Source organism: Pomacea canaliculata, linkage group LG11, assembly GCF_003073045.1.
Source record: "Pomacea canaliculata isolate SZHN2017 linkage group LG11, ASM307304v1, whole genome shotgun sequence".
NCBI classification, from domain to species: domain Eukaryota; kingdom Metazoa; phylum Mollusca; class Gastropoda; order Architaenioglossa; family Ampullariidae; genus Pomacea; species Pomacea canaliculata.
The window spans coordinates 5712975-5737974 of NC_037600.1; the positions used below are offsets into that span (position 1 = coordinate 5712975).

Consider the following 25000-nt stretch of genomic DNA (forward strand, 5'->3'; position numbering starts at 1 on the left):
CGCAGTCAAACGCGACAAAACACTTGACTTCATTCTCGTACAGTGACTGAACGTCAGTTCACCAAAATACACAATCTTTGGATCATGATAATCATGTTTTCTCTAAACGCTGATATCTACCTTACCTACTATCTTCCTTTTTGTGAACCATGACTCATCCAAATTTCGAGATAAATCAGAAGAAATTCTATAATTTGACCACTAGAAATGGCCTAGAATTAATACTGATACTCTGAACCACAAAACATACATTTTAAGGAATAATTAAAGTATCAGAGATACAAAAATGAACATGATTGCACAATATATCAAAGTATTAATGATTTTGTGATTGTATAAAAAAATTTCATTGCATTGCATATAAACAACGTTGTTAATTTCAGTGGACAAAATTTATGAGAAGAAATAGTTTTAAAAATCGTGTATTTCTGTTATTCAATATGATTACTTTATAATTGAAGTTGAATCTCTAATCATTGTTTTTTCTTATAATTAACATATTACACAATCTTGATGCAATTTGTCTTATTTTTATAGAAAGCGATGGATGTGATCCGACTGTGATCAGAACAATACTGACAAAAACTCAGAGAACTTGTTTTTTTATATGAAAGATGATGATATTGAAACTCACATAAATGTTTAGAGGTAACAGAAAAAGCAAATAGATTATGTGTGTATAGACAACCAATCATATATAACCCTGATCACTTTATTTTTAAAATTAGACAAAAACGAGGATGACATAAAGACGTTTTTCTTAGTCTGATATTACTGTTTTAAGAGTAATAACTGCTGATTTTCAAATTTGGTGTAAAAACCTAAAAAGATAGCAGAGATAAAAGGCGCAAAACAGGTAGTGCCGAAAAAATATTATATCGCCGCAGTCTTCTTTCTGTGTGAACAGTTCTACATGCCCCAGATAGAGGAAAGGAGTTGAAAGAAGGGAAGATTGAGGAAGATAGCTTCGGTTGTGCTGACACCAGTTCAGCCTCCCATTACCACTAAATGTTTTGTGACCCCATCGCTGACATATATCAGAACAAGAAGAGAAAACAATGAAGCAAACCTGATAACTGCACAAAACTAAAAAGACATAAATGTTTGACAGTTGTCAGTCAGTCGACAAAACAATTTTCCATCGCACAGAGCCTTCGCCTAAATAATACAAGCTCGGAAACCTATAAATATCTACTCTGGAAAAAACAAAACGGGAATTTCCCTTTGAAACGAATTTGCACTTTAGCCAAATCACGTGACTTTATGTAAGCGACTGAGATCCTTTTTTTTACTGTGAGGCAGTCTGTCTGTAAGTCTGTGTAAGTAGGATTTTTGTGATAAACCTGTCTACTTAGTTTTAACTGAAAATTTTGCAGTTGGTGCTAATAGATGTGCAGCATTATAGTTCCACTTTGTTGTTGGACACCGGTCGTTCTGATCTGCAGAGAGATAAGGGCAAGCTACTCTTTGTCTGTCGATACGTCCCTCCCTATTTGTATCCCTCACATTTGTATATTCTGGTGCAGTGTTATTTAGCAGAGGTGGAAGTATTTTTTCCTCTGAGGGTAATTTTGATATGTATAAACATCATCTATGGTTATAACAAGTCAAATTAGTCTACTCGTTGGTCAAGCAATAATTTCACCACAGCTTTGTTTACACTTTGTCACCATGTACAGTCCCAGCATGCCTGGCGCTCTTGTCTCCTGAGTCACACAAATGCACCGTTAGTTAACTGCGTTGAAACTGCTCTGCGCCTATGAGGGTTATAAGAATACATGTTATAATTAGAAGTTAGAAGAGAGAGACAGTATATAGTAATGAATCCCTTTCCTTAGCATGATTTATGTTGTGATTGAAAACTAAAAAGCTATAATAATATAATAAGAAGAAAATGCATTACCCTCTGACTGCGCGTATCGTCTCTGACACACACTTTCTTCACTATGTGTTGTTCGCAGGAATGGAGAGGAGGAGGGAAGATGTATCGATAAACAAATATTAAAAACATATAGTTATGCTAACAGTATAACAAATAAAACTACTTTTCATAAACAACACAGCACTACGGCTTTCTACATATCTGGTATCGTCAAAATGACGAACAGCCCCTGGTAACCACAATGAAAGAGAGTGTGCGTGTCATGAATGAATTCACCACACCAAAGATTCTACCTTGTGGTCATCTCCTGTGTCGAGAATGTCATTTCATGGATGGACGCAAAGCCTCACGCGAGTGAGTTCCGTTTATGTAGATGTCCTATAGTAGAGCACCAAGCGCATCTCAGCTCCATCCTCATCAGACGTTGCCGACGACCTGCCCCACAGATTATGTGATGAAGCGCTGGTGCAACTCTGTGTTCTATCCAAAAATCCTAGTTGCTGTGTGTGTGATGATGTGAAATGCTGACTTTCTCTGTGCCAGTGCCTGGATCTCTTGTGTTCATCGTGTTCAAGGGCGCATAAAAAAACTGTCGCGACCCGCATCACGATGTTGTTGAGTGTCAGCACTGTGACCTGAACGTCGGGCTGCCAGCGCCCCTGCACTGTGTGCTGACCACGGGAGAGCAAGCGGCAGACCAGTTCTGCTTCACCCATAAATTTGCCATCTGCTCATCGTGTTACACTAGCGAAACACAGGCAGTGTTCAGATGTGAAGGATCTGAACACTGTCATGGCGTCGGCAGTAACATCGCTGACTAATCTGACAGAGACCCTCACTGGTGTGGAGCAGAAGCTGGAAGGTGCTGTAACAAAGTTGAAATCGAGGCTCCAGGAAGTGGCTGCTAGCGAGGGAAAAAGCATTGCACTGGTCGACGAAGCGTGCAGTCATGTTCAAATAATGTTTGAAGACTGTCGGAGCAAGTTGAAAGAACTGACTACTCGTGCGCACACAGAAATCAACTGCTCGATACAAGATACCCAGACTGCACTCGTCAAACGTCTAGGGGAAGTGACGTCACACAAACGCATCCTGGGGCGTGCATGTAGCCACTCCACGTCCAGCACTGATACACGCCACCAGCGCCCTACCAAAGAGGATCAACAGTCTCCACCTCGAAGTTGACCTGCACCAGGATTGGATGCGGTATTTGCCGACTTTGGGAAGCTGCCACGAACTGGAACGACAGATAGTCAAAGACCTCAGAGAGGTCGTGGAAAGAAAGGATATACCTGCAGTAAGTACCCTTTTGTGGTTGAAGTAACTTGTTAGGCATCGTTGGAAGATCCTATACGACAGCCCTAACGTGTCTATGTATAGACTATGACCCTAAGTCTTTTATTTTGCCTCCCAAAGCGAACTCTAGGTGGCGTCTTCCTCAAAGGACATTGTGAATTTTTTATAAGTAACCTTGGGAAGATATTATAACCTTAAAATCTTATCTGTTCGGTTCCCTAGTCATCCTGTTGATGTGTATATGAACAAAATGGCGTCCAGCAAACGCTTCAATGTCTGGCCTGTGTACAGACACGCCAACCTACTTCCACACAAATCGAGGCAAACAACATCGTGCTGTTGCAAAAACAAGACAGAGGCGGAACTGGGACTATGGACAAACATTGTTCAGCATGGCGGCATGTGGTTCTTTCCGAGACAATGGCGCAGAACTGTCTGTATCAGGTAAGACAGTTAATTATTATTATTATTCTTGTTCCTATTCACCCCCAGTGGAGCATAGGGCGACAAAGACGGTTAATAGTAACATAAAATACCGAGATAGTAGGTAACAGAAGATGAAGGAGAATAAGAATGAGCATCGGTTGATAATTGTTGATGATGAGGAGGAGCAGGAGCAGGAGGATGATAGTGTAAATAATTATTCACTATGCTTCGGACACATTTTAGTCACTTTCATGGATGGTATGCTGAGTGTAGAACGTGGAAAACATAAAAATATCTTCATCTGTCTTTGTATCCAGATACGGGTTGACAAGATGAACCGTTCATGGAACTCAAGCCACATCATGTATTATGGTGTGACAGGAACCCACCCTTCCAACCTCAAAATACAAGAACACATGTATCAAACTAATTTTATAATCGTAAAGGTACTGAATATTCCTGCTTAAACCGTTCTGAATCTATATGTAAATATCTTTATCAGGCTGTTGCATTTTATAGTTTTTTTCAAACATTTTTCATTCAAAGTGTCTAAGACTAATATCAAACCTTCTCAATGCTATTCTAAGTATTATTATAAAGTACAATTACACAAAAAAACCCTTTAAGTAATACTATTTGCTGAACATAATTTTGAGCTAATATTACATATTAACAGAGGCTTGGGGACTCCACAACCTCCCTCGAGGAGGGGAGTGTGATTGGACTGATCATTGACTCCTCCAACGACCTACACCTGTACTTGAACGGTGAGGACCTCGGTGTAACAGAAAAAAACGTTCCTCGACCCTGCTATGCTGCTTTTGACCTCAACCGTCGAGTAGTAAAGGTGAGGAGGAAGTTCAGGGAGATTCAGAAGTTCACCTGGTTCAAGAATATTCGCTGAAAGACTATTTATCCATCCAACAAAATATGAAAAAATGTAATGGCGTTGTTGTCTGTATCTGAAAAGTTACACTTGTACTATGAGGATTATTTTGTATAGCGAAAACTATAACTAATTAAGTTGATATATCATCCATGGTTATAATGTTAAATCTACTTTTCACTTCACAGGTGACGGCACTTCCAGTTTGATGTCGACTGTTGATAGAGTTATCTGACTATGTCCGCTTGCATACAATAAAGAAAATGTATCATCCACATTGCTGTGTATCATCACGAGTATATTTTTCGCACACCTAATTACGGGAATGCGGTTTGTGGTGACTCAGAGGACAACAGTGTCTGGCAGGGTGGAAGTGTACCCGTTGCACTAAACTAAAACTAAAGCTAGTCACTGACAGCATGCATAATTCTATAATTCAGTGAGCTGTGCGAAAACGAAAGCTAAAAACTTTACTTTCGATTTCGATTCCCAGAAGTGAGGGGTGTCTATTACCTACATTATCACACCTGTCGTGTGACTCCTGATTAGGTGACAATCAAGACATGTTCGCTAGCTCTGTTCGCAGCAGAAAGAAAATTTCAATACCTACTGACTGTTAAAACTTCGCTGTTACTGCAAAAAGTGCAACTTCCACCACGACAGATTCTTTTCCGGAGGAGACTGTGAGTAGTCAAAAGTCACGTGTCACTTCTTGTTGTCAAAGTGACTGTAAGGTTGTCGTAACACATGTCAGGAGAGTTCAGTAACTAAAAGTTGTTATTTATTAGCTCAACTCCTTAGCTTAGTCCTTTTATTCGCTGTAGTGGCGGCACTTCCTTGCGGAACGCGACGATTTCAAGGGAAGCTACTTTAAGGTATCTGTATTTGTTTTGTTCCAAGCATTACCTCCCATGTTATCACCAGGATAGCATTTCATCAGTGTTTTATCATAGATCAGTACAAATAAAACAATGTAACGAGACACTATTCCTACAAATCCAAGCTTTCTTAAAAATAGGTTTGTATAAAATACAGAAATAGCAATCCGGTAGCAAGGTTTTTTTCTCCCTGAATATAATCTTGAGCTAACTATTGAAATATTGAACTAATATTCAGAAAATTTAAGTATTATTTACATAATAGGCAGATAAAACTGCACATACAGAGAAGGATTAGGGTGAATAAAATTTCTTTCCATTACCACATTCATTTTCAATGTTTTCCCAGCTATAATATACATGTTGTATAGCTTAAACTGTAATTAAAACACTACCAGAAAGATAAATTACATTTTTTATGATCAGATAAAGTTCATGTTATGCTTCGTGCGTTGTGTATGTGTTTTTATTATTCAATCTGAATGTTTATATTTTTTGTCTAGCGCTATCAGCTTGCTTTTTAAAGTGCGATAAAGTGCTCTATAATTAGATTATTGTTGTTGGTTGTTGTTTGTTGTGGTTGTTGTTGTTGTCCGTGATAGCAACAAATCTGTTTGCTAGAGTTCTTTAGATGTAACTGCAGCATTTTGAAGATGTCCCCGTTTTTGCACGAGACTGTCTATGCAACAGCACGTGAGTGGGTTATCTGTTAATAGACGCACGAGATAACCAGCAAGCTGGATAAGTTGCGTATGGGGTAAAGGTTATTTTTAGGGTTATCTAGTGTATAATGTATCAGTCATAATTGCGCGGACTGACTTCATATCTCTAGTAAACAAAATAATGCCTACAGAGAACTGAATAATGAATTTTGGTGTTAAAAAAATCTTTTTACCTCCACTCTAAAAAAATCATGAGCTTCAAAATATGGAGCTCACGTGCCCTTAATCTACAACAGATTACAGTTTTACTTTACTAATTTTAGATTGCATTCCATGATGGCGGGAGTGTCCAGTGAGACACATGAACGAGAGTGTGCCGTGTGCACTAATGAATTCACCACACCAAAGATTCTACCCTGTGGTCATCTCCTGTGTCGACAATGTGTCATTTCCTGGTTGGACTCAAAATCAGACGCTGGCTGTCCTCTGTGTAGATACCCCATAGCGAGAAACAAAATGAGTCAGATGGAAATTCCGCGGATATTGCCGACGCCCTGCCAACAGAATATGTGATGGAGGCGCTGGTGGACACCGCTCACGTGCTGGATAAGGAGCACATCTGTTGTGTCTGTGACGATGCTAGGGCTGACTTCATCTGTATGCAGTGCCTGGACATGATGTGCTCATCGTGTTACAAAATACACAAAAAGTTCTCGGCGACCCGCAGTCACGATGTAGAGAGTCTCAGCACTGTGACACCTGAACGTCTGGCTGCCAGCCGCCCTGCACTGTGTGCTGACCACGGCGACAAACACGCGGAGTTCTTCTGCCGCGAGCACCGCGTCCCTGTCTGCAAATCCTGTAAGTCCGAGAATCACAGAGAATGTTCAAAAGTAAACGATCTGACGTTGAAAAAGAGACAGCTCATCACTCACTAGGGAAATGGACAAAGATTCTCGAACAGACGGAGCAGAAACTAGAGCAGGCCATAGGTCAGCTGACTTCGCGTCTGCAGAAATCAGTAAAAAATGAAGATGAGGACATGGCACAGGTGGACAAAGACATGCGAACGACTTCGAAAACTTGTGGATGATTTTCGAGACAAATTAAAGGAGAATATTTGTTCTTCACATCGCAAAATCTGAATTCTTCACATGACCTCAGGGAAAACTAAAGCGCGCGGCTAGGAAATAGTGGTGTCACATAAGCAGATAGTTTCACGAGCCAAGGCAGTCGCACCAACTGCTGCTGTAATACAAGCAAGAAATCTTCTGACAAAGAGAGTCAACAGCCTTAAGCTAAGTGCTGACCTGGAAGAAAAGGCTTGGGCAACTTCTTTAACAAGTTCAAGAGGATGCGAGGACGTGGCCATATGGATAGAGGAAGGACTACAAACCCTGACACAGCAGATATCTAAGCCTGAGGTGCAGTAGCCAGCTGTTTTCTTACTTTATCATTGTAATATGAATAATATTAAATATAAGCATCATTATGATCATCAAAAGAAGGAGAAAAAAAAGAATAAGAACAAAGGAGGGCAATTGCCCCCGAGTGTTTCTTTCACGGTGACTATAAACTTTAGAGATAAAAAATGTATGTTAGGTAACAGCAATAAAATCACTATGGTGAAAGATCATGATGATGTAAAATCTGTATGTGAATGTTTATTTTTATCTATTTAGCAATAACAACAAACCCTGAACATTTATGCAGTGAATATTATCAAGTGCGTTACACACACACAAGTACATTGTGAACACACACACATGTTTACATGTCTCGCCTTCAAAATCATTGTATAGTTATAAATAGTTATAGATGCTGTTCCTCAGCCATGTTATGCAGTTTTCCAATTCAAACGCTGTGGGGAGGTCAGAAACAAACCTACCTGTGTAATATTTTATTTCATCAGTCAGACCTGAGATCTTTTAGGCGAATGGTAAATTAATTTTAAAAGAAAACAGACGAATTATATTGACGTTCTACAAAAGATTACAAAATCTAGTAAGAAAAAAAAATGTTAGAAATAAAAAAAATTGATAACTGAAGTTTTTGTGGTCACGAATTGTCTAGGTGTTTCTATCGTCAATGCTACCAGGTGAAAATATGTTAGTCACACAACAATCACGTGAAAACAACAATAATAACATTTAGTGTTCTTGGTGTGATTAGGAACACATTACTTGATAAGCCTTATGTCATTTGATTGAAGTCTATTCTTTTTTGATTGTACAGGCCTGAGTCTCATGTGAACTTATACCTGCACCTAGCTGAACCAAACTGGGATCACGGCTCTCCAAGTACTATACATTTGTTTTGTCTTCCCTCAATTTCCGCTAATCTGAGACTGATTGAGAAGGCTTTTGGTTAATCTGAGATTTCCAAGACTGATTTTCTGTTAACCTGATAATATTTAACGAGAATTTTATTTATCTGAGGATGAGAAAGATTATAAACGGTCTTTACTATTGCTTTTTTCGCCATGATTAGCTCCACTTCTGTCTTGTGTTTATCAATACGCCATCATGAATACATGATTGAGAAATGGGATTCTCTTATTGCACAAATAAAAACGTGTTAATATTAGAGTAAGAAACATTTCTACTATTTGTTAAGCTCTTGGTCAGACAGGTCAGCTGTAAACACTGAAAATGACATATCTCGCGCAAAAAAAATTTAAACAAAACACATAAATAGTATATCTATTCTGCTGTCTTTAAACTAGTTAATAACTCTTTTGTTGGAATTATTAGTGAAAAACCCAATAACGCATTTGGGAGTTCCATTTAAAGATATTTTACGTGGATCTGGTACTCAGGCCCATTCAAGAAGATACCAGATTTTTTTTAATTGTAAAACAGCAATCAATACGAACTTTATACTTTTCTTATCAACATTTTTCGGTGTGTGGTTGTATGGGTGTGTAATGTGCTGTGACACCAGAACATAATTATATGTACAATTACTCTTCTTGTACCTCTTTATCATGCATAAAATAAACCGCATTTGTTTTTGATACATATATATTTGTTAGCCACTGCAAATAATTGGTAATTTGACTTACAGATGTAATGATGTAACTTTTTTATTTTCTGTATTACAAAATTGAGAATGATATAAAGTAGATTATCTGTTGTACAAAAAAAACACTTAATGAGCTCAGTTTTGTTTAATGTACATTTCAGTAATTCGGAGTTGTTGTTTTTTGTTTTTGTTTTGTTTTGTTTCTTGTTTTTTTGTTTTGTTTTGTTTTGTTTTTTTGTTTTTTGTTTTTTGCCTTACCATTTGATCAAATGATTTTGAAGTTTATTCCATATATTTTTTACCCTCATTTTTTTCACAAATTTGCTATCAAAATCTAAATAAATTTACTAGCTAAGTTTATAGAAATTTAATATAAAAAAACAAACAAATGTATATAGATTTTTTAATACTTCTTTATTTAATATTCATATCTGAAATCTAATAGCATAAGTATAGACATGCATCAATCCAATACAATTACACATATGCACATGTTCTCAGATATGTGTCAAGTTAATAGTCAAGACAATTATATATTTAAAAGTAGACTGAGAAAAGACCGTATTAAGTTACAAGTTTTACAGTTAGGACACCTCGTCTTCAATACGATTTCTCCAAACGATTTCCTGTAAGTGCATCTGTGACTGAGATATGTTTGTGTCATTAATATTTCCTTTCAATACTGCGACCGTTGCGGACCCTGTACTTTCCTCATCGACTCAAAGCTGAGAGCTTGAAATGCGTGGACAACAAAATCAAGAAAAAAAAAAAAGTTCTTCAGACATTCCAAAACGTGGATGTTTGTTGGTGACAGTTCTCTGTATGGCTTTAGTCTCGTTATTTCTCGAAACATTTCAGATTTTAGCCTTTGCTGATGTGGAACAAGTGAACATGCAAAAGAGAAACAGCCTATTGACCTCTGTTCTCATGATTAGGATGACGGACGACGGTTGATTGGTTAACGAAATGAGATTGATTTTTCACACACAAAGGAGTGCCGTTCTGTGCAGTAATAGTCATTCAGAAGAAAACTTCGTCTGCCATCAACCTATCAACACACACAAATACTTTATAAAAATTACCATTTTCATGGAAACAAAATACATAAAAAAATAGCTCACTATGAGAAAGACTATTGGCTTTATGTAGATATTTGTATCATGGTACAGTTTAAAGCTGAACTGTTAACCACTCATTAGAGTGTTACATGGTATAGTGTTTAAGGTTTAGTTGGGATTGTCAACGGAGAGCAATAGAAATATTGTTTATTGGAATGAGTTTCTGACACGAAATTAAGTTTAGGAGCAAGATAACGGTATGCAGTTTATACCTGTGGCGCAAAGCTACCTTAGTAAAGAGACAAACAGTTCTTCTTTCTTCCTTGGTCGGCGTATGTTTAAATTAAATACTTTTCTTGAAAAAATCCTTAAATCATTTTATTTTGCTTTGCTTTTGTGTATTTATTCTTTCGGTAGAGTGTGTGTATGTCTTTAACTTTCCTTTTGTGTACACTTACGGTTACAACACAGTGTTGGAACGCGGGTTAAGAGCTGAGTACCTAAAGTTAGGGTTAGGGGTAAGAATACTTTTGAAGGTTGGGTGGTGTGATAGCAACAAAGGAAATCCTAAGAAAAGACTACATGCTGATATACAAATCGGAGATAAAAAGGAAAGTCCCGTCATCCTCCTGCCCCAAACTTTCCCCCACAACATGGCGATTGCAGTCGTCTTACCTCGAGACAATTTTGAATGTTCCATAAATTATTGGGTTGACCGGCGGCCCAGAACGGCTTCACAAGGCTGTCGACAACACGTGCACCGTTGACCCAGTTGAAAAGGTGAGCATCACCGGTCCAAGCTGAGTTTAAATCACTCATTGGTCGAGATCCACCGATATAGTATTGATTGTCAACACTTCCTGTTCAAATAAAACAAACAGAAATAATAATAGATATTAAAAAAACTAGATGGACTAAAACAAGATGGACCATGGTGACTTCAGTTTATTTTTCTCTATGCGAGGGAATATTTGTAGATGTGTATTTGGAAAATGAAGCGAGCGTTATCAGACAATTTACAGGAAGTAGTATCTGAGCTTGTCACAACACCATTCAGTGCGCATGTCCCCGGGATCGGAGCCAAGAAGAATATAAGGATGGGGGTCAATATCATAAAATGGATCCAATGCTGACCTGATACATTCGAAAGAATTTTGAAAAGTATTGTCATCTTCAGTGTAGTATCGGGCACTACTAAGTCCAGTGCTCTGTGAAGACATTCATTTCTGCTGTTGTTCCAGGTGGCTGTGATGTTGCCAAAGACGATGAAACAGAAGCGAGCAGCGGCAGAAAAGTAGAATCCATCGTCAACGGGGCACCAGTCTGTTGCAAACACATGGCCTTTGACACTGTTGTAAAGTCAGCATGCTCAAGTTCAACTCAACTCTGACCTTACGAAATGTCATTTTAAGTAAACCCGAGCATAATATTTACTCCAGACTATCTGAGTTGTAAACTAATAACTACACTTAAACAAAACTTACAATCTCAGTAGAAGTAGGGAATATAAAAATTATTTCTACCATGGAATCTCCGTTCACTCAATGTCATATTTTCATATTGAGAGCGCACAAGAACAAAACTCACCACCCGTAGTCTTACTCTACAAGTCTACACACATACCATTGATGGCCAGCACCTCCCAGTAGCTGGAAAGCGGGAAAGTTGATAAGAGGTTCAGCGAGATTCTCGGAAGATCCCGCAGCTCGCACGTTCCCGCCAGGTCATCTGCTACAAAGACGGAGCACCAGTCAAAGTCCCTGCACGTGCAGCCACACGTGATCGGGCTGGGGGCAGAGGTCACCATGTGCCTGACTTCTCGCGTGCCCGTGATGACGTCATCTTCACGCAGGCGTAGCCACGTAATAGGGAGGACGCCATGTGCTCTGTAGAATAAAATAAAAAGTAGAAATAAAACAGTACACAATGGAAATACTTTGTGATCACGGGTACACAAAAGAGACACCTTATGATGCACGAGGTGTGTGCGGAAAGCAATGAGAAATGAATTCCAGCGCTTGATGAACATTACTCAAGATCAGAGTGGGAAGCGAGTAAAACAGTCGCATCCTTTACAGTCGTATTCTAGCCTTCAAAGTGCTCAGACGCTTGTTTATTTAAAGTCCAGGTGGTCTTGTGAATAATATATTCTGATATCAGGAATGCAATAATATCACAATTTATTTACAAACATAATTCTATAATTTTAGGAACCGTAAATATTTCCTACTGCAGAAGTGTGTACAAGAAAAACACCATTATTTACTAATGACCTTGTAACGACTCGCGATTGAGACGAATCTAGTTAGATTCATGTTTATTTTTAACTTTCCCTGTGGTCAGGGAAGAACAGTCGCACGAGCGCTGACGTGGCTCTGCGTGACGATTCTTTTGCGTCATATAGTGAATGACGCAAATGAACTTAGCACAGTGTAACTAGGGCGACGGTAGGCAATGGAGAAGCCATATAGTACTCATGATTGGTTGAGAGTCTGTTAGGTGGTCGTCCTAGTTACCTGGTCGCTAAGGGTGCCTGATTGGTCAGGAGGGAAAAAAGAACGAGTCAACCTAGGAGATCTAACGTTTCTCGGGGCAGACGAGACCAAGCAGTTGGAGTGTACAGAGCTCCGTGGGGAGTGTACAGTGTATGGTTAACTGCCAGCAACGGATAGCCGACGTGTGTCCAGAGGAGTATTATCGTGTGGAGTATTACCCAGTATGGTGTAGTAATCAATCCAAGCGGAATATAATATCTTCGCCGATACGGCTTTAATCTCCTTAACTTCACGAACTGCGTGAAGAAATTCAGTGGATTAACCTGCTGGTCCAGTGATCTCGTCAGCGCCAACCGTCTGAGAAACGTTAGGAGGAGGTTGACGCTGGGGAAGTAGCCCCCTTTTATTTTGTTTCATCCTCATCTCATCGTTAGTTAATTTCATAAACATTAAATGTGTTAATCGTTGGCCGGACCTTTTTTGTTGAAAAAGGTGAAAGAGTGCGGCGAGCGTGGTTTACATGCAGATGTTTACACGCGCTCGCAAACACATTCAACACACTCTAACCCTAACTCTTTCGTAAAACGTTACAAACCTAATACTTCATGTACAGAGCAATCACAAAGAAATATCGCAATTAAAGAAAGTGTACTCACACTATGATGATTGTGTAGGTTGCAAGAAGTGTGCGCATGTTGGTCACAGTACTGACTCTGTCCCACACTGGCAGAGACCGAAGTTGACACTGTCAAGCGGTTGACACAGTGAGACAATCGGGTGAAACAAACCAGCTTTAATCACAGTTCATAGATCGATTGGGTACAAAGGTGCTCTGACCGCTGGCACCCGCTGATTGGTTCGTGCTTCTTCTGCTTCTTATGCAAAATCGACTTATGCAATAGATTGTTAAGTGCACATCTTAGTCATTGTCATGATACACTTTGAACCATTAAAGTGTTTCTTAAGACACATTGGTCACTAGAAGTGTGCTGTAAGTTTAAGCAAGTGAAATCGAAACGTTTCCACTCGTCGAGAGGCGTCCATACCAAAACGAGGACCGTCCAACACTTCCTATCTCAACATCGGGGGACAGCAGCATCAGGAGAACTTTGCAGTGGAAAACGGCCTTTGGCCTATTCGCGGTTACCAATCATTTCATTGCAGCCATTTATTCATTTAACATGTGAAGACACTTGCGTGTCCACATCTACTTCCTAATGATTCCCTGTTTAAAAAAAAAGAGAATTGTACTCAATAATTCATGAAGTATCAGCGTTTATCGGCTGTACAAATTAAAAGCGCAAAGCTCTGAAATAGCAACAAAAAGTTTACACAGTAGAAACACTACTACCCTCAGCAAATATTGTTCTACCGTGACACACTTTCATGTCTTCTACTGAGGATCCTTCTGCTGGAAAACCTTTAATTGGATATTCTGTTTTAGAGAGTTTCTTTTTCATAATTGTTCCTAGTGTGTATGAAGTGAAGGTCTGCTGGCAAGAGACATAGAAGAATATAGAATATAGAAGAATATAGAAGCTCAAAAGGGTGAAAAAGTGAGCATTCCGATGTAAAAGGAGATTTCCAAAGTCAGAATTTCGACTATTCAACATGGAATATCGTAGTTTCACCAAAGAAGGGCATCTGCGGTCCTCTTGACTAGAGTTAAGACTATCTTTGCAGAAACTTTATTATGACTATAATTATCTTCAGTGCTGTGTGTTTCAGTGTGGTAAACATATTGCTAACCCCCACAATATAATAAATGGTTAATCTTTCAGATAGGTTATCCCACGAGTCAAAACAAAGACCCACAAAAAAACACAACATTGCTGTCTCCATGCTGACACCGATAGCGGAAGCGTGATAGAAAGTCTTTCCTTTGAAAAAAAGTTTGTATTAGACAGGCTTTTTACAACTCTTTGACAATGCCGTGGAATCATCAATAGTTGAGAATAATACATTAAAGACAAGTTTGTGAGTGACGTTGACGCCTTCAAAGAAAGGCAATTCAGATATGTTGTAAAACTTTGTTTGCCCTTGTATAACATCTTAGCTCATTGCAAATTACTTTTGAATTTGTATGTTTAATTTCTATGAAAGGAATCATCGATTGACACTGATGTCCATGTAATGCACGAGAAGAACACTCTTGGCCTGTCTGACAGAATAAAGTTTGACTGTGTCTTCTCCTCGATCTGGTTTTTTTATTTTTTTTTCATTTCATTTATTTATTTATTTTGTTTTTGTTTTGTTTGTTTCTTATTTGCCTCTGTGCGTAGAAACTATCTAAAACTTTACTGAACAAGCTTCAGAAGGCTCAGAAAAATGATTTTTATTGTCTTCTCCAAGGTAAAAAGCAGAAACTTCCTCTGAAAGCTTCGCTGGCTGTGATAAACAAGTATAAAAACAGGTTAACTGGCTCTAAAGAAAGCAAACAAAGAGAAATAATGGTACAAAAAATGTCGACATAACATCAACAGTACAAAAATAGGTTTTGCAGGTAAAGCGAGCCTACAAATGTGATGACAAAACTGAAGAGTGTCGCTAAGGTCCAGCACAAACAGAAGTGTGGAACTTAGGATGCATCGCAGCAAGAGATGTCCACAAAGGCGGCAAGAGATCAGAAAGTTTATCCTTTGCTGCCGCTTATCAGATCGCACAACACTATATAGACACATTTTATTGAAAAGTATTTCTATTACTTATTTCTAACTAGACATTAGAAGGAGAGTAAACATAAACAAACATCAATTAATAATGTGTATTTATAAGCCTCATATGTCGATGTACTGTCTAAACATGGTACAGATGGTGACACCTCTCGTATCTGCGTAGCATTACATTAATAACTGTCACAGGCTTCAAGTGTGCATTTGTTTTTGAGTCTAAATATCATCTGTGCTGAACATTCCACAGTATTGTAAATAAGTGTTTGTTATCCGTGCTTGTAACGCTGATCACTCGGCGCACTTGAGGTAAGGACCCGCATATGAGTTTTTTTTTGGACTTTGTGGTCTCCTTATTTTCAGTTTGTGAGACACAGCCACTACTGTTGATGGTAAGTATCCCGATGTGTTGATACCCATGTACATATGTATTTGCTGTATTTCTGCATTATCTATATATTAGGTGAGACGATTATTTTATATTGCAAAACACTTTGTGTAGACTTGTAGCCCAGACAATTGGTTGGACGATAAATTTTAGGGTCACTTGGATCACCTGATTTATGTATTGGGATTACTTTTGCTTGTTTAAGGTGCGTTGGAAAGTAAGATTTATCAATACAGAGGTTATACAGGTAAGTCATGGTTTCAGCAATGGGTGTGCTGAGAGCTTTAGAATTTTGTTCTCGATGCTATCTGGTCCTCTGGTGTTGGTATCTTTGAGTTTGGTAAGTGTCTGAGATACTTCCAATATAGTCATTGGGGGAATGGAGAGAGCGGTATCAACTTGTTTTGAGTTACAGAAGCTTTGTCGCTTGTCTACCTTGTTTTCTTGTGATGTGTCGTTTGAGACTACCTTGACAGCAATTCCTGCAAAATATGCGTTCAGTGTGTTAGGGAAGCTGTAATTGTCGGTTTTATATTTGCTAGTCCGCTAGTTACAGCTCTGCGAAAGTTAATATTGAATCATATCAGCGATGTTAGAATCTTCACACAAAAACTGAATTGTTTATTTATTTATTTATTTTTTTTAGATTTCTCATGCATCGTGGCATTTGTTATTAGGTGGGCTTGTATTGTAAATGCTTTGTGAATCCAGGGAAAAGGTCACTATGATCTCATTGAATCACCGAAGGCATCGAAAATTCCTCCTAATTTATCAGCTTTGAAGTTTAAAAAATAGTCAGTGTACCGAGTCTTCACATACTCAAGAGAAGTACCTGTCGTAAAAGCGATACATGTGAGCCAGAAATAACTTCATACTTACGAGCAGCTTTAGGGACTTTGTAAGCTATATGTAAACAAAAGAGAGAAAAACACACGAAATTATTTATGTACATTTTTAGGCATCCATACGCGAACGCACACACAGACACATCGCCCAGGAGAGCAGTCAATAAAAAAAATATGCAACGCTTTGGCATTTTGCAAAATTTATTTTTTAGTGTACGTTATTAAGGAACCAAACACTATATAGAATGTTATCCTAAAATAGTGATTTACAAACGACACACTATAATAAATGATGTCCAAAACTCGTTATTCATTCATTTATTTCAGGGGTGTCAAACACCCGGCCCGCGGGCCAGATCCGGCCCGCCAGGAAATTTCCCCTGGCCCGCGAATGAATTTTAGTAAATCATTGTTAACGGCCCGGCGACAAGTAGAAGGTAAACAACAGAAAAGTTCCCGTCGAGGACAGCAAGAGATGGGATGAGTTTAGTGAAGTTTGTACAGACCACCAACAGTGCACTGGTCAAGTTACCACTGCTCCTGTTGATGACCTGAAGGGATGGTGAAGGCGGGCCCATAAATCTGACCTTTGACACGCGACACCCTGGCCTAAACACGGGCAGTGGGTCAAAGATTTTTAGTACCTGTTAACTTCCCTGAATCGGTCCGAGATCAAAGGGTGACTATGGGTAACCCACGTGTATGATGAGGCAGGTCAGCCTCAGACTAGTAGAAACTCATCACTTTCTGACTTAAGTTGTGAGAAGCAAACTTGTGGAGATCAAGTTGGTGGGAGTATAGCTTCTCCAAGGACTTATATATATCTCTACCATCTGGAATTATATGTGCGAACTGTGCATGATAACCGTGAACTGTGAATTATACACGTGGAATGTGGATGATAAGTGCCAACTGTGGAATACCGACTGTCCACTTCCTGCGTCGTCAAGAGTAAATGACTGCCGCCAGAGAGATAAGTATCCGAGTATAAATAGCAAGCTACAGTGTTAAAATAATTGCTGCTTGTGTATTGATTGATTTGTGTCTTTTTTGCCTAATTATATCTTCTTTTACATACATATACTGATGCAATAACATCACATGTCATAGCAAATAGTACTGAGCAGAGCAGAGCACGCGATTGTTTATTAGAATTAATTGAAAGCTGTGTGTAGTGTGCGAACTTAACGCTAGTTGTAGGTATTGGTGCGCCATCTGTCGGGAAACAAAGGCAGATGATCAGAGCTAAGCACGTGTTGTGACTTTTCTAAAGACTTTTACTTAATGTTAATTTACTTAATAAAAGATCGAGAACATTACACTGTGTAGTGAAGAGATTTTTGTAATTTCAATACCAATCAAATTTTTAACTAAAGGCTAGCCGTTAAAAAGGCCAGAGAAAAGGTTGATTTTGAAAACAGTCTTTCAAAGCCAATGGGAGGCTGACTACATGTTTACTAATATCAGCGATAAACCAGTGGAGATACAATAGCTGTGACCACAGAATATAATCTTAGACGGCACTACGAGACTAAACATCAGGACAAGTTGAAAAGCCTGAATGCAGAACAGAAGCTAAAGAAAGTGTAATGAGTGACTGAAGGCAAAGTACGACTGTGTGGGGGCTGCACAGTTCACTCATTCCCTCCCACAAACGATGCCCCAGCTTAGTCTACATGCGGCTCGAATCTTGAGCATGTTTGGCAGCACATATTTGTGTGAGCAACTTTTCTCTGTGATGAAGATCAAAACATCACACAGGAGTCGTCTTACTAATGTACACTTGCAGTCCATCCTGAGAATCGCCACAACACAGAAACTTACTCCAAACATAAACTTGTTGTCAAGAAAAGATGTGAAACGTCCACTTCTGACAAAATAAATTAAAAAGAAAAACTGCTAAGCCTTGGTTTGTATGATTTTGTTTACACAAAATTAATAACAAAAAGTTCATTTTTGGTGTTCAATAAAAAGCTATCGGACTTGAATAATAACCTTCGGCCCGCCACCTTGTGTACGATGTGAGATTTGGCCCGCTGGTCAATTGAGTTTGACACCCCTGATTTATTTGATTAAAATTGAGGGAAGGAACATCGCTGCTGCGTCAGAGGAGACAACCGCGTTTCCTTCTTTTGTCTGCTGCAAATCACACTTACTTCCCTTTGACCGTACCGTGCACAGCTTTCATGATATCTAAATCTGATGCGCTCTGCGCGGTTTATTTACTATTTATTATAGTGAAGGAATCATCATACCTCCTACGTTCCGAGGTTGTCTGTACCTTGAATACGTTTCCGAGTAGACAACTTTTATTACCTAGGTCAACTTGCATCCGTCTCAATCACCTAGAAGTTTCCTCACGCAAGCCAATCGACAAATCATTTGCACCCGGATCTTTCCCTCGGATGAGACTGTCATCATTCCTTTTTTTTTTCCAGTAATATAGGATTCTAGGCGCTCGTGTTTACGTTTAGGTGTTAACGCTGCCTACGGCCTTTTTAAATTTCTAAATTTTCGGAGACAGACTGAGTACATGAGTTCTTTTAACCGCCAAGCTTTTCAGAGAGAGAATCCTAATGTTGCCGTCGGTGGGTTTTTTTTTTTAACTCAACTCTGACCTTATGAAATGTCATTTTAAGTAAACCCGAACATAATACTTACTCCAGGCTATCTGAGTTGTAAACTAATAACTACATGTAAACGAAACTTACAATCTCTGTAGTGCAAGGTTACATGAAAATTATTCCTACGATGGACTCTCCGTTGACTCAATGTCATATTGTCATATTGAGACCGCACAAGAACAAAACTCGCCACCCGTAGTCTTACTTTACAAGTCTACAGACATACCACTGATGGCCAGCACCTCTCAGTAGCTGGAATGCGGGAAAGTTGATGAGAGGTTCAGCGAGATTCTCGGAAGATCCCACAAATCGCACGTTTGCGCCAGGTCATCTGCTACAAAGACGGAGCACCAGTCAAAGTCCCTGCACGTGCAGCCACACGTGATCGGGCTGGGGGCAGAGGTCACATTATGAGTTACTTGTCGCGTGCCCGTGATGACGTCATCTTCACGCAGGCGCAGCCACGTAGTAGAGAGGACGCCATGAGCTCTGTAGAATAAAATAAAAAGTAAAAATAAAACAGTACACAATGGAACTACTTTGTGATCACTTGTACAAAGAGGAGACACCTTAGGATGTACGAGGTGCGCGCGGAAAGCAATAAGAAAGAAATTCCAGCTCTCCATGAACATTACTCAAGATCATAAAGGGAAGCCAGCAAAACAGTCGCATCCTTTACATTCGTAAAGCAGTGCTCAGACGTTTGTTTCTTTAAATCTTTGCGAATTTGCTTGATTACAATAACAATGCCAGTGAGCTCAGACAGCAGTACATCATGGCAACGCACCGAGTCAGTCTCTTGTCGTCTCTTGCACTATTCTTTACTTCTCTGTTTATCTCCCAGTACTTTGCTCTGAGCTCTTCTCTTTCCTGCTGGTCTTGACATTGGTTGGTCTTCTGCTTCAGCTCTTTCCTTTCTTCTATCTTTTTCCAGGTTCTTAGAGTTAGCCATTCCTTGTGCTGCTTTCCTTTTTTCCCTAGAACGTGTGTGCAGGAAGTCTTCCAGGTCTCTTGCAATCCTATCCAGTGGTTGGCTACTGTTTCTTCCAGGAGTCCCTCCAATGTCTCAAACTTGTTTTTAACTTCGCAGTTGAACTGCTCTTGTTTTCTACGGTCTCTAAAGAACTTCATGTGTAATTTGTGGTGTGGTCTGTCTGGTGTGTCATGGAAGGACCTCAGCTTTATCTTCATGGTTGCCACAAGCAGTTGGTGGTCCGTGGATGCATCTGCGCCTTGCTTTACTCTGACATCCATCAGACGCCTTCTAAACTGGCGAGTAATATTGATGTGATCGATCTGGGTGTTTTTATGTTCATCTGGTGAAGTCCAGGTGGCCTTGTGAATAGTATATTATGATTTAAGGAATGCAATAATATCACAGTTTATTCACACACACACACACACACAAACAAACTATTGTATAATTTTAGGAACCGTAAATATTTCCTACTGCAGAACTGTGTACAAGAAAAACACCAATATTTACTAATGACCTAATACTTCATGCATAGAACAATCACAAAGAAATATCGCAATTATAGAAAGTTGACACAGTGATACAATCGGGTGGAACAAACCAGCTTTAATCACAGTTCACAAGAGACTTGATCGATTGGGTACAAAGGTGCTCTGAATGATGGCACTCGCTGATTGGTTTATTTTGTGCGCTCAAGTCATTCACATGATTGTGGGAAAAGTGAAGAAATCAACGGAAGGGAAACTCTATCGAGACTTGTATTTTGAAGTGGAGCATGATGTATCGTATGTGTTTGTTATAGCCCCCGAGAACTGAATCTGCTATCATTTAGTGTCATTTACTTCATTTAATTTAGGATTCTTTGCTTTCTGTATTTTTAAAAAATTTTATTTGATTTAGTAGGTTTCCTATATGTTTGATTACAATAAATTAAAGACCATGATCTAGCTTCTTTACTACAGATGTAGTAAACTACGTCTTCTTATGCGAAATCGCCTTTTACTACTAGATTGTAACGGTTAAGTGCACGGGTTAGTCATTGTCATGATACACTTTGAACCATTAAAGTGTTTTTTAAACATTGCAGTTGAGACTAAATGAAAGTCCTCAAGGCAAATAATTGACAGCGCTCAAGAAGAAACTAACTTGTTATCAGTATACACTTCTTTTAGAAAGATCTGAAGACTATCATCTTTTTTAGTAGTCACCTGGCTACCAGACTCTTGTACACTGTGAACTCATATGACTGTCAGGTCCAGCCCCAGCCACACTTCGCTGCCACAGTGTCCAGTTCCTCAGCTCGTGACTCCTGACGTCACACGGGGTCTTGGGTCAGTGTGACAATGTGACTTCAGGTGGGACGTACCTGGGAAAGGTAATCTGCCATTTTCGTCACAGTTGCATCCTTCAGGAGTTTTGAGTATCATGTAAGCCATTGCTATGGCAACCTCAAAGACATACAAAGATTGTGTTGAGTCGCCAAAGTGCAGCAGGCCGCACACGTGGGTTTGTGATGGCAAGTCTCGTGTTGTGTGGACTAGTATGTTGGGGTCATTGAAATCGCTGTGAATTCTCCCTGTCAGACCATGAATACAAGTCGCACAGACAGTTGTTACCAAAGTTCACACGTTGGCAATATCATAGAAAAGTCACTTCGACAAAACAGAAATCGAACCTTAATGATGGTCTTCCTCTGGGTTAGGCGACCTTGTTCTCATCCTGCCTGTCGTCAGCCCCAAGTTTTTCTGTCAACCTGCTCATCACCTTCCGTACAACAGTGGCAGGGAATATCCACTGAACTATCGTTTCTAGACATTAGACAGTGATCTTTCTCTGTTATGTGGACGGCAACACTCGTCAACACTTCAACACTAACCTTGTAGTAGACATGGCAATCTTTAAAAGTACAGTTCTGTCATATTGAAGTTGTATTGTTCACTCACACACACACACACACTCATGATACAAATCTGTACACTTTCGCATCTTTTCATGATAATTAAAAGTGACTGACCAGACTGAAACTTGTTGCAAGACTTGCACATTGAAGGTTCTGATAACTTGTGATAAAATGTCCATCTTGTCCGTGTCCTTCACTGACTGTGTCATGTGCAGTAGGTGGGGCGCAGTCTCAAGGTTCCACTTCACCAGCAGCTGTGGAATGGTTCTTCTGTCAGTGTTTGCGGAGCCAGAGTGTTTCCGGGAAGATAATCCAACAACCGCACTACGTATGTGTCCACTGGTCTCGTGTCCAAACAGTCATCACAACCACAGTCATGGCAGTTGTTTGTTATTTATTTCTCTCACCATGCACCTTTGTTGCTTACACTATAAACCATGCTATTTATCGATGTCATTCCATTTCTATAATATTGTTTAATTTCTTCAAATAATTTAAGTTTTTAGTATATAGTTATATTTGGCCATGTGTTCCGTCTAATTATGTTTTTACAACTAGAATACACAATGTTGCGATAACTCTGACTTGTTAAACAGACAACTTATACTTATATTAGAGTGTTCAGCTAGTAATGAGCAATTCTTAATTTAATGTCTCTTTATGACATTTATGGGGCATGACCTGCCAGGTGTTGCCAGTCAAACAGTCTTGTGACACAAGTAAAGTCCAACTGTCGGATATCAATCATCAGTGATGATCAGTTCTTTTCTTTGTCATCAGACAAGCGAAATGTTACAAACTTGTCAACTCTGGTTTTCTGGAGTCCAGTGAGTTTCAAACTTTGAGGACGTAGCCATGAGGACAGAGCTGGTCAACATGTTTGTTGTCGTAGTCGCTGCCCAGTGATGTGAAAGTTGCGGTCGTCGTAGCTGTCCAGCTCGTAGCAGCTGATGACGTGGAGGCCGTAAACCTGCTGCACGAGCTGACAGACGGAAAAGTGTCCCTCGACAACTGTCATCACTGAACATGGCTTGACTTCAGACGATTGTTCTGAACATAGAGAGCAGTTAAGTAATTAAATTAAATAAAAAGTATCTATGTAAGTAAATTTACTGAGTAGGATCTGATTTTATAATATTTCTGATATAAATGTGTAGTAATACATCGGTACACTCACCTACACAAACGTCAATACAAGTATGTAGTGAATTGCAGATGATGATGATGATGATGAGGAGGAGGAGTAAGAGGAAGGCGATGAAGACGCTTTTATGGTAGATAATGCTCCATTGACAACATGGCCGATTGGTGTATTGGTAGAGGCTTGCATTCTTGTGTACATCTTGTCTGTTGCCGGTAAACATGTGATGGCTTTTCAGCAAATATGTCGCATTATCTCGCATTATCTCGCATTACCCAACAGAGCTTAGCATCGTCACACATGGTCATTTGAGCACAACACTGAGTGTTGTCAGCAGCAATAGTGAACATATCTGTGGTTTACAGTGTCAGCACTGTTGTTATAAGAATGGCGGCGAACTGAACGGTTCTGACACAACACAAGGCCATTAATATTTGACAAGAAACCTTCTTCAGTCTCTTGAGGTCAGAGATGTGGTCACTGGAATGGTGTCGGCAGTCAGATGGCTTGCTCGAGGCTGGACATGATCTGGCGGGGTAGGGGATGCCACAACCCTCGTCATTATGACATGTCAGAAGCGCCTTTCTTTCTCAGTGACTTGTCGCTCGCAGAAATGGAAAACACTGTTTGATTGCTGCTGCTGTGGCAGACCCGGGGATAAAGACAAATCACCATTTGATTACAGCAAGCTATGGTGGAGGGGGACACAAGGAAATACTAGCTGCAGCACGTTTTCAATATGGCGTCAAGATTACAGGTTGTGATGTCACTTCCGCAGTTCCTCTGCACGCTACACACACTACACACACTACAAACACACACAATCACACACACACTACACACACACTACACACACACTACAAACACACTACACACACTAAAAACACCACACACATTACACACATTGCACACACACTACAAACACACTACAAACAGACACAATCACACACACTACACACACACCACACACACACTACACACAAACTACAAACACACACAATCACACACACTACACACACTACACACACACACTACACACACACACCACTCACACTACACACACGCTACAAACACACTACAAACACACTACAAACACACACACCACTCACACACCACACATACACACTACACACAGAGAACTATTCAGAGCAGTCCAGAAATCAAGTTCTCCTATGATCCATGTAAGACATTTCAGATTGAAGGAAGGAAGGAAGGAGACTTATAACGCGCAAAATCCGAATCCTAGGGAAACGCTCAATGCGCCGAAATGATACAGAAAAGTACACCAATAAAACATTAGCAGCTGCAGAAAACCAAAAGAGAAGTTAAACGATCAGACGGCTAAAAAAGGACCACAGTTGTGAGCGAACGATCTGCTGCTGCAAAGCGCATGACCACTACTCACAACACAGGTCCACAAATCAGAAAAAGGAAAAAAAAAAAAAGGTGTTTGCATGGGCAAAAATAAAGGGTTAGATCATCAGGTGCTTGGCCCTGCAGTACAGTCCACAGTCCTCTTGACGAGGGCTGAGCTACATGCACTGTGGTCGTATCTCTGTGACCTGTATATAGCTGATCGATACAGGCCACACTGTCAAACTGCACGATGACCACCTCTGATGATTGTGATCAACATCTACAAGCCGCATGATGTAAGTGTCTTTGTGTTGTGATCAACATCTACAAGCCGCATGATGTAAGTGTCTTTGTGTTGCATTCTGCGAACTGACTGATCTACAGGCTGGATGTCGATCTCTCTCGCGTGCTTCACTCACTGTCACAGCGAACTTGAGTTGCAGTAAAGAAAGTGAAGCGACGATCCCCTTTGTCATTGTATAATATGATAAGAT

The 25000-nt window shown here is 39.7% G+C and overlaps 1 protein-coding gene across 3 annotated transcripts; it reads left to right on the forward strand.

The window, feature by feature from the left end:
- Positions 1 to 3566: 3566 nt before the first annotated feature.
- On the forward strand, positions 3567 to 6928 carry LOC112575927 (neuralized-like protein 4). Of its 3 annotated transcripts, XR_003101703.1 has the most exons (4): positions 3567 to 3622; positions 3922 to 4022; positions 4281 to 4451; positions 4679 to 6928. XR_003101703.1 is itself a non-coding variant. In XM_025258069.1 (3 exons), the coding sequence occupies exons 1-3, from the start codon at positions 3599 to 3601 to the stop codon at positions 4506 to 4508; spliced, it is 381 nt and encodes a 126-aa protein (XP_025113854.1). In that variant the 5' UTR covers positions 3573 to 3598; the 3' UTR covers positions 4509 to 4559. The 3 variants fall into 3 exon arrangements, 1 of the variants encoding a protein (XP_025113854.1); XM_025258069.1 differs by lacking the exon at positions 4679 to 6928 and having other exon boundaries at positions 3573 to 3622; positions 3922 to 4050; positions 4281 to 4559; XR_003101702.1 differs by lacking the exon at positions 3567 to 3622 and having other exon boundaries at positions 3811 to 4050.
- The last annotated feature ends 18072 nt before the right edge of the window (positions 6929 to 25000 follow it).

Coding starts and splice junctions, on each gene's coding strand:
- LOC112575927 (XM_025258069.1), top strand. CDS start 3,599: ATGGCGCAGAACTGTCTGTATCAG. Junction 3,623..3,921: donor CGCAGAACTGTCTGTATCAG/GTAAGACAGTTA, acceptor CTTTGTATCCAG/ATACGGGTTGACAAGATGAA. Junction 4,051..4,280: donor CTAATTTTATAATCGTAAAG/GTACTGAATATT, acceptor ACATATTAACAG/AGGCTTGGGGACTCCACAAC.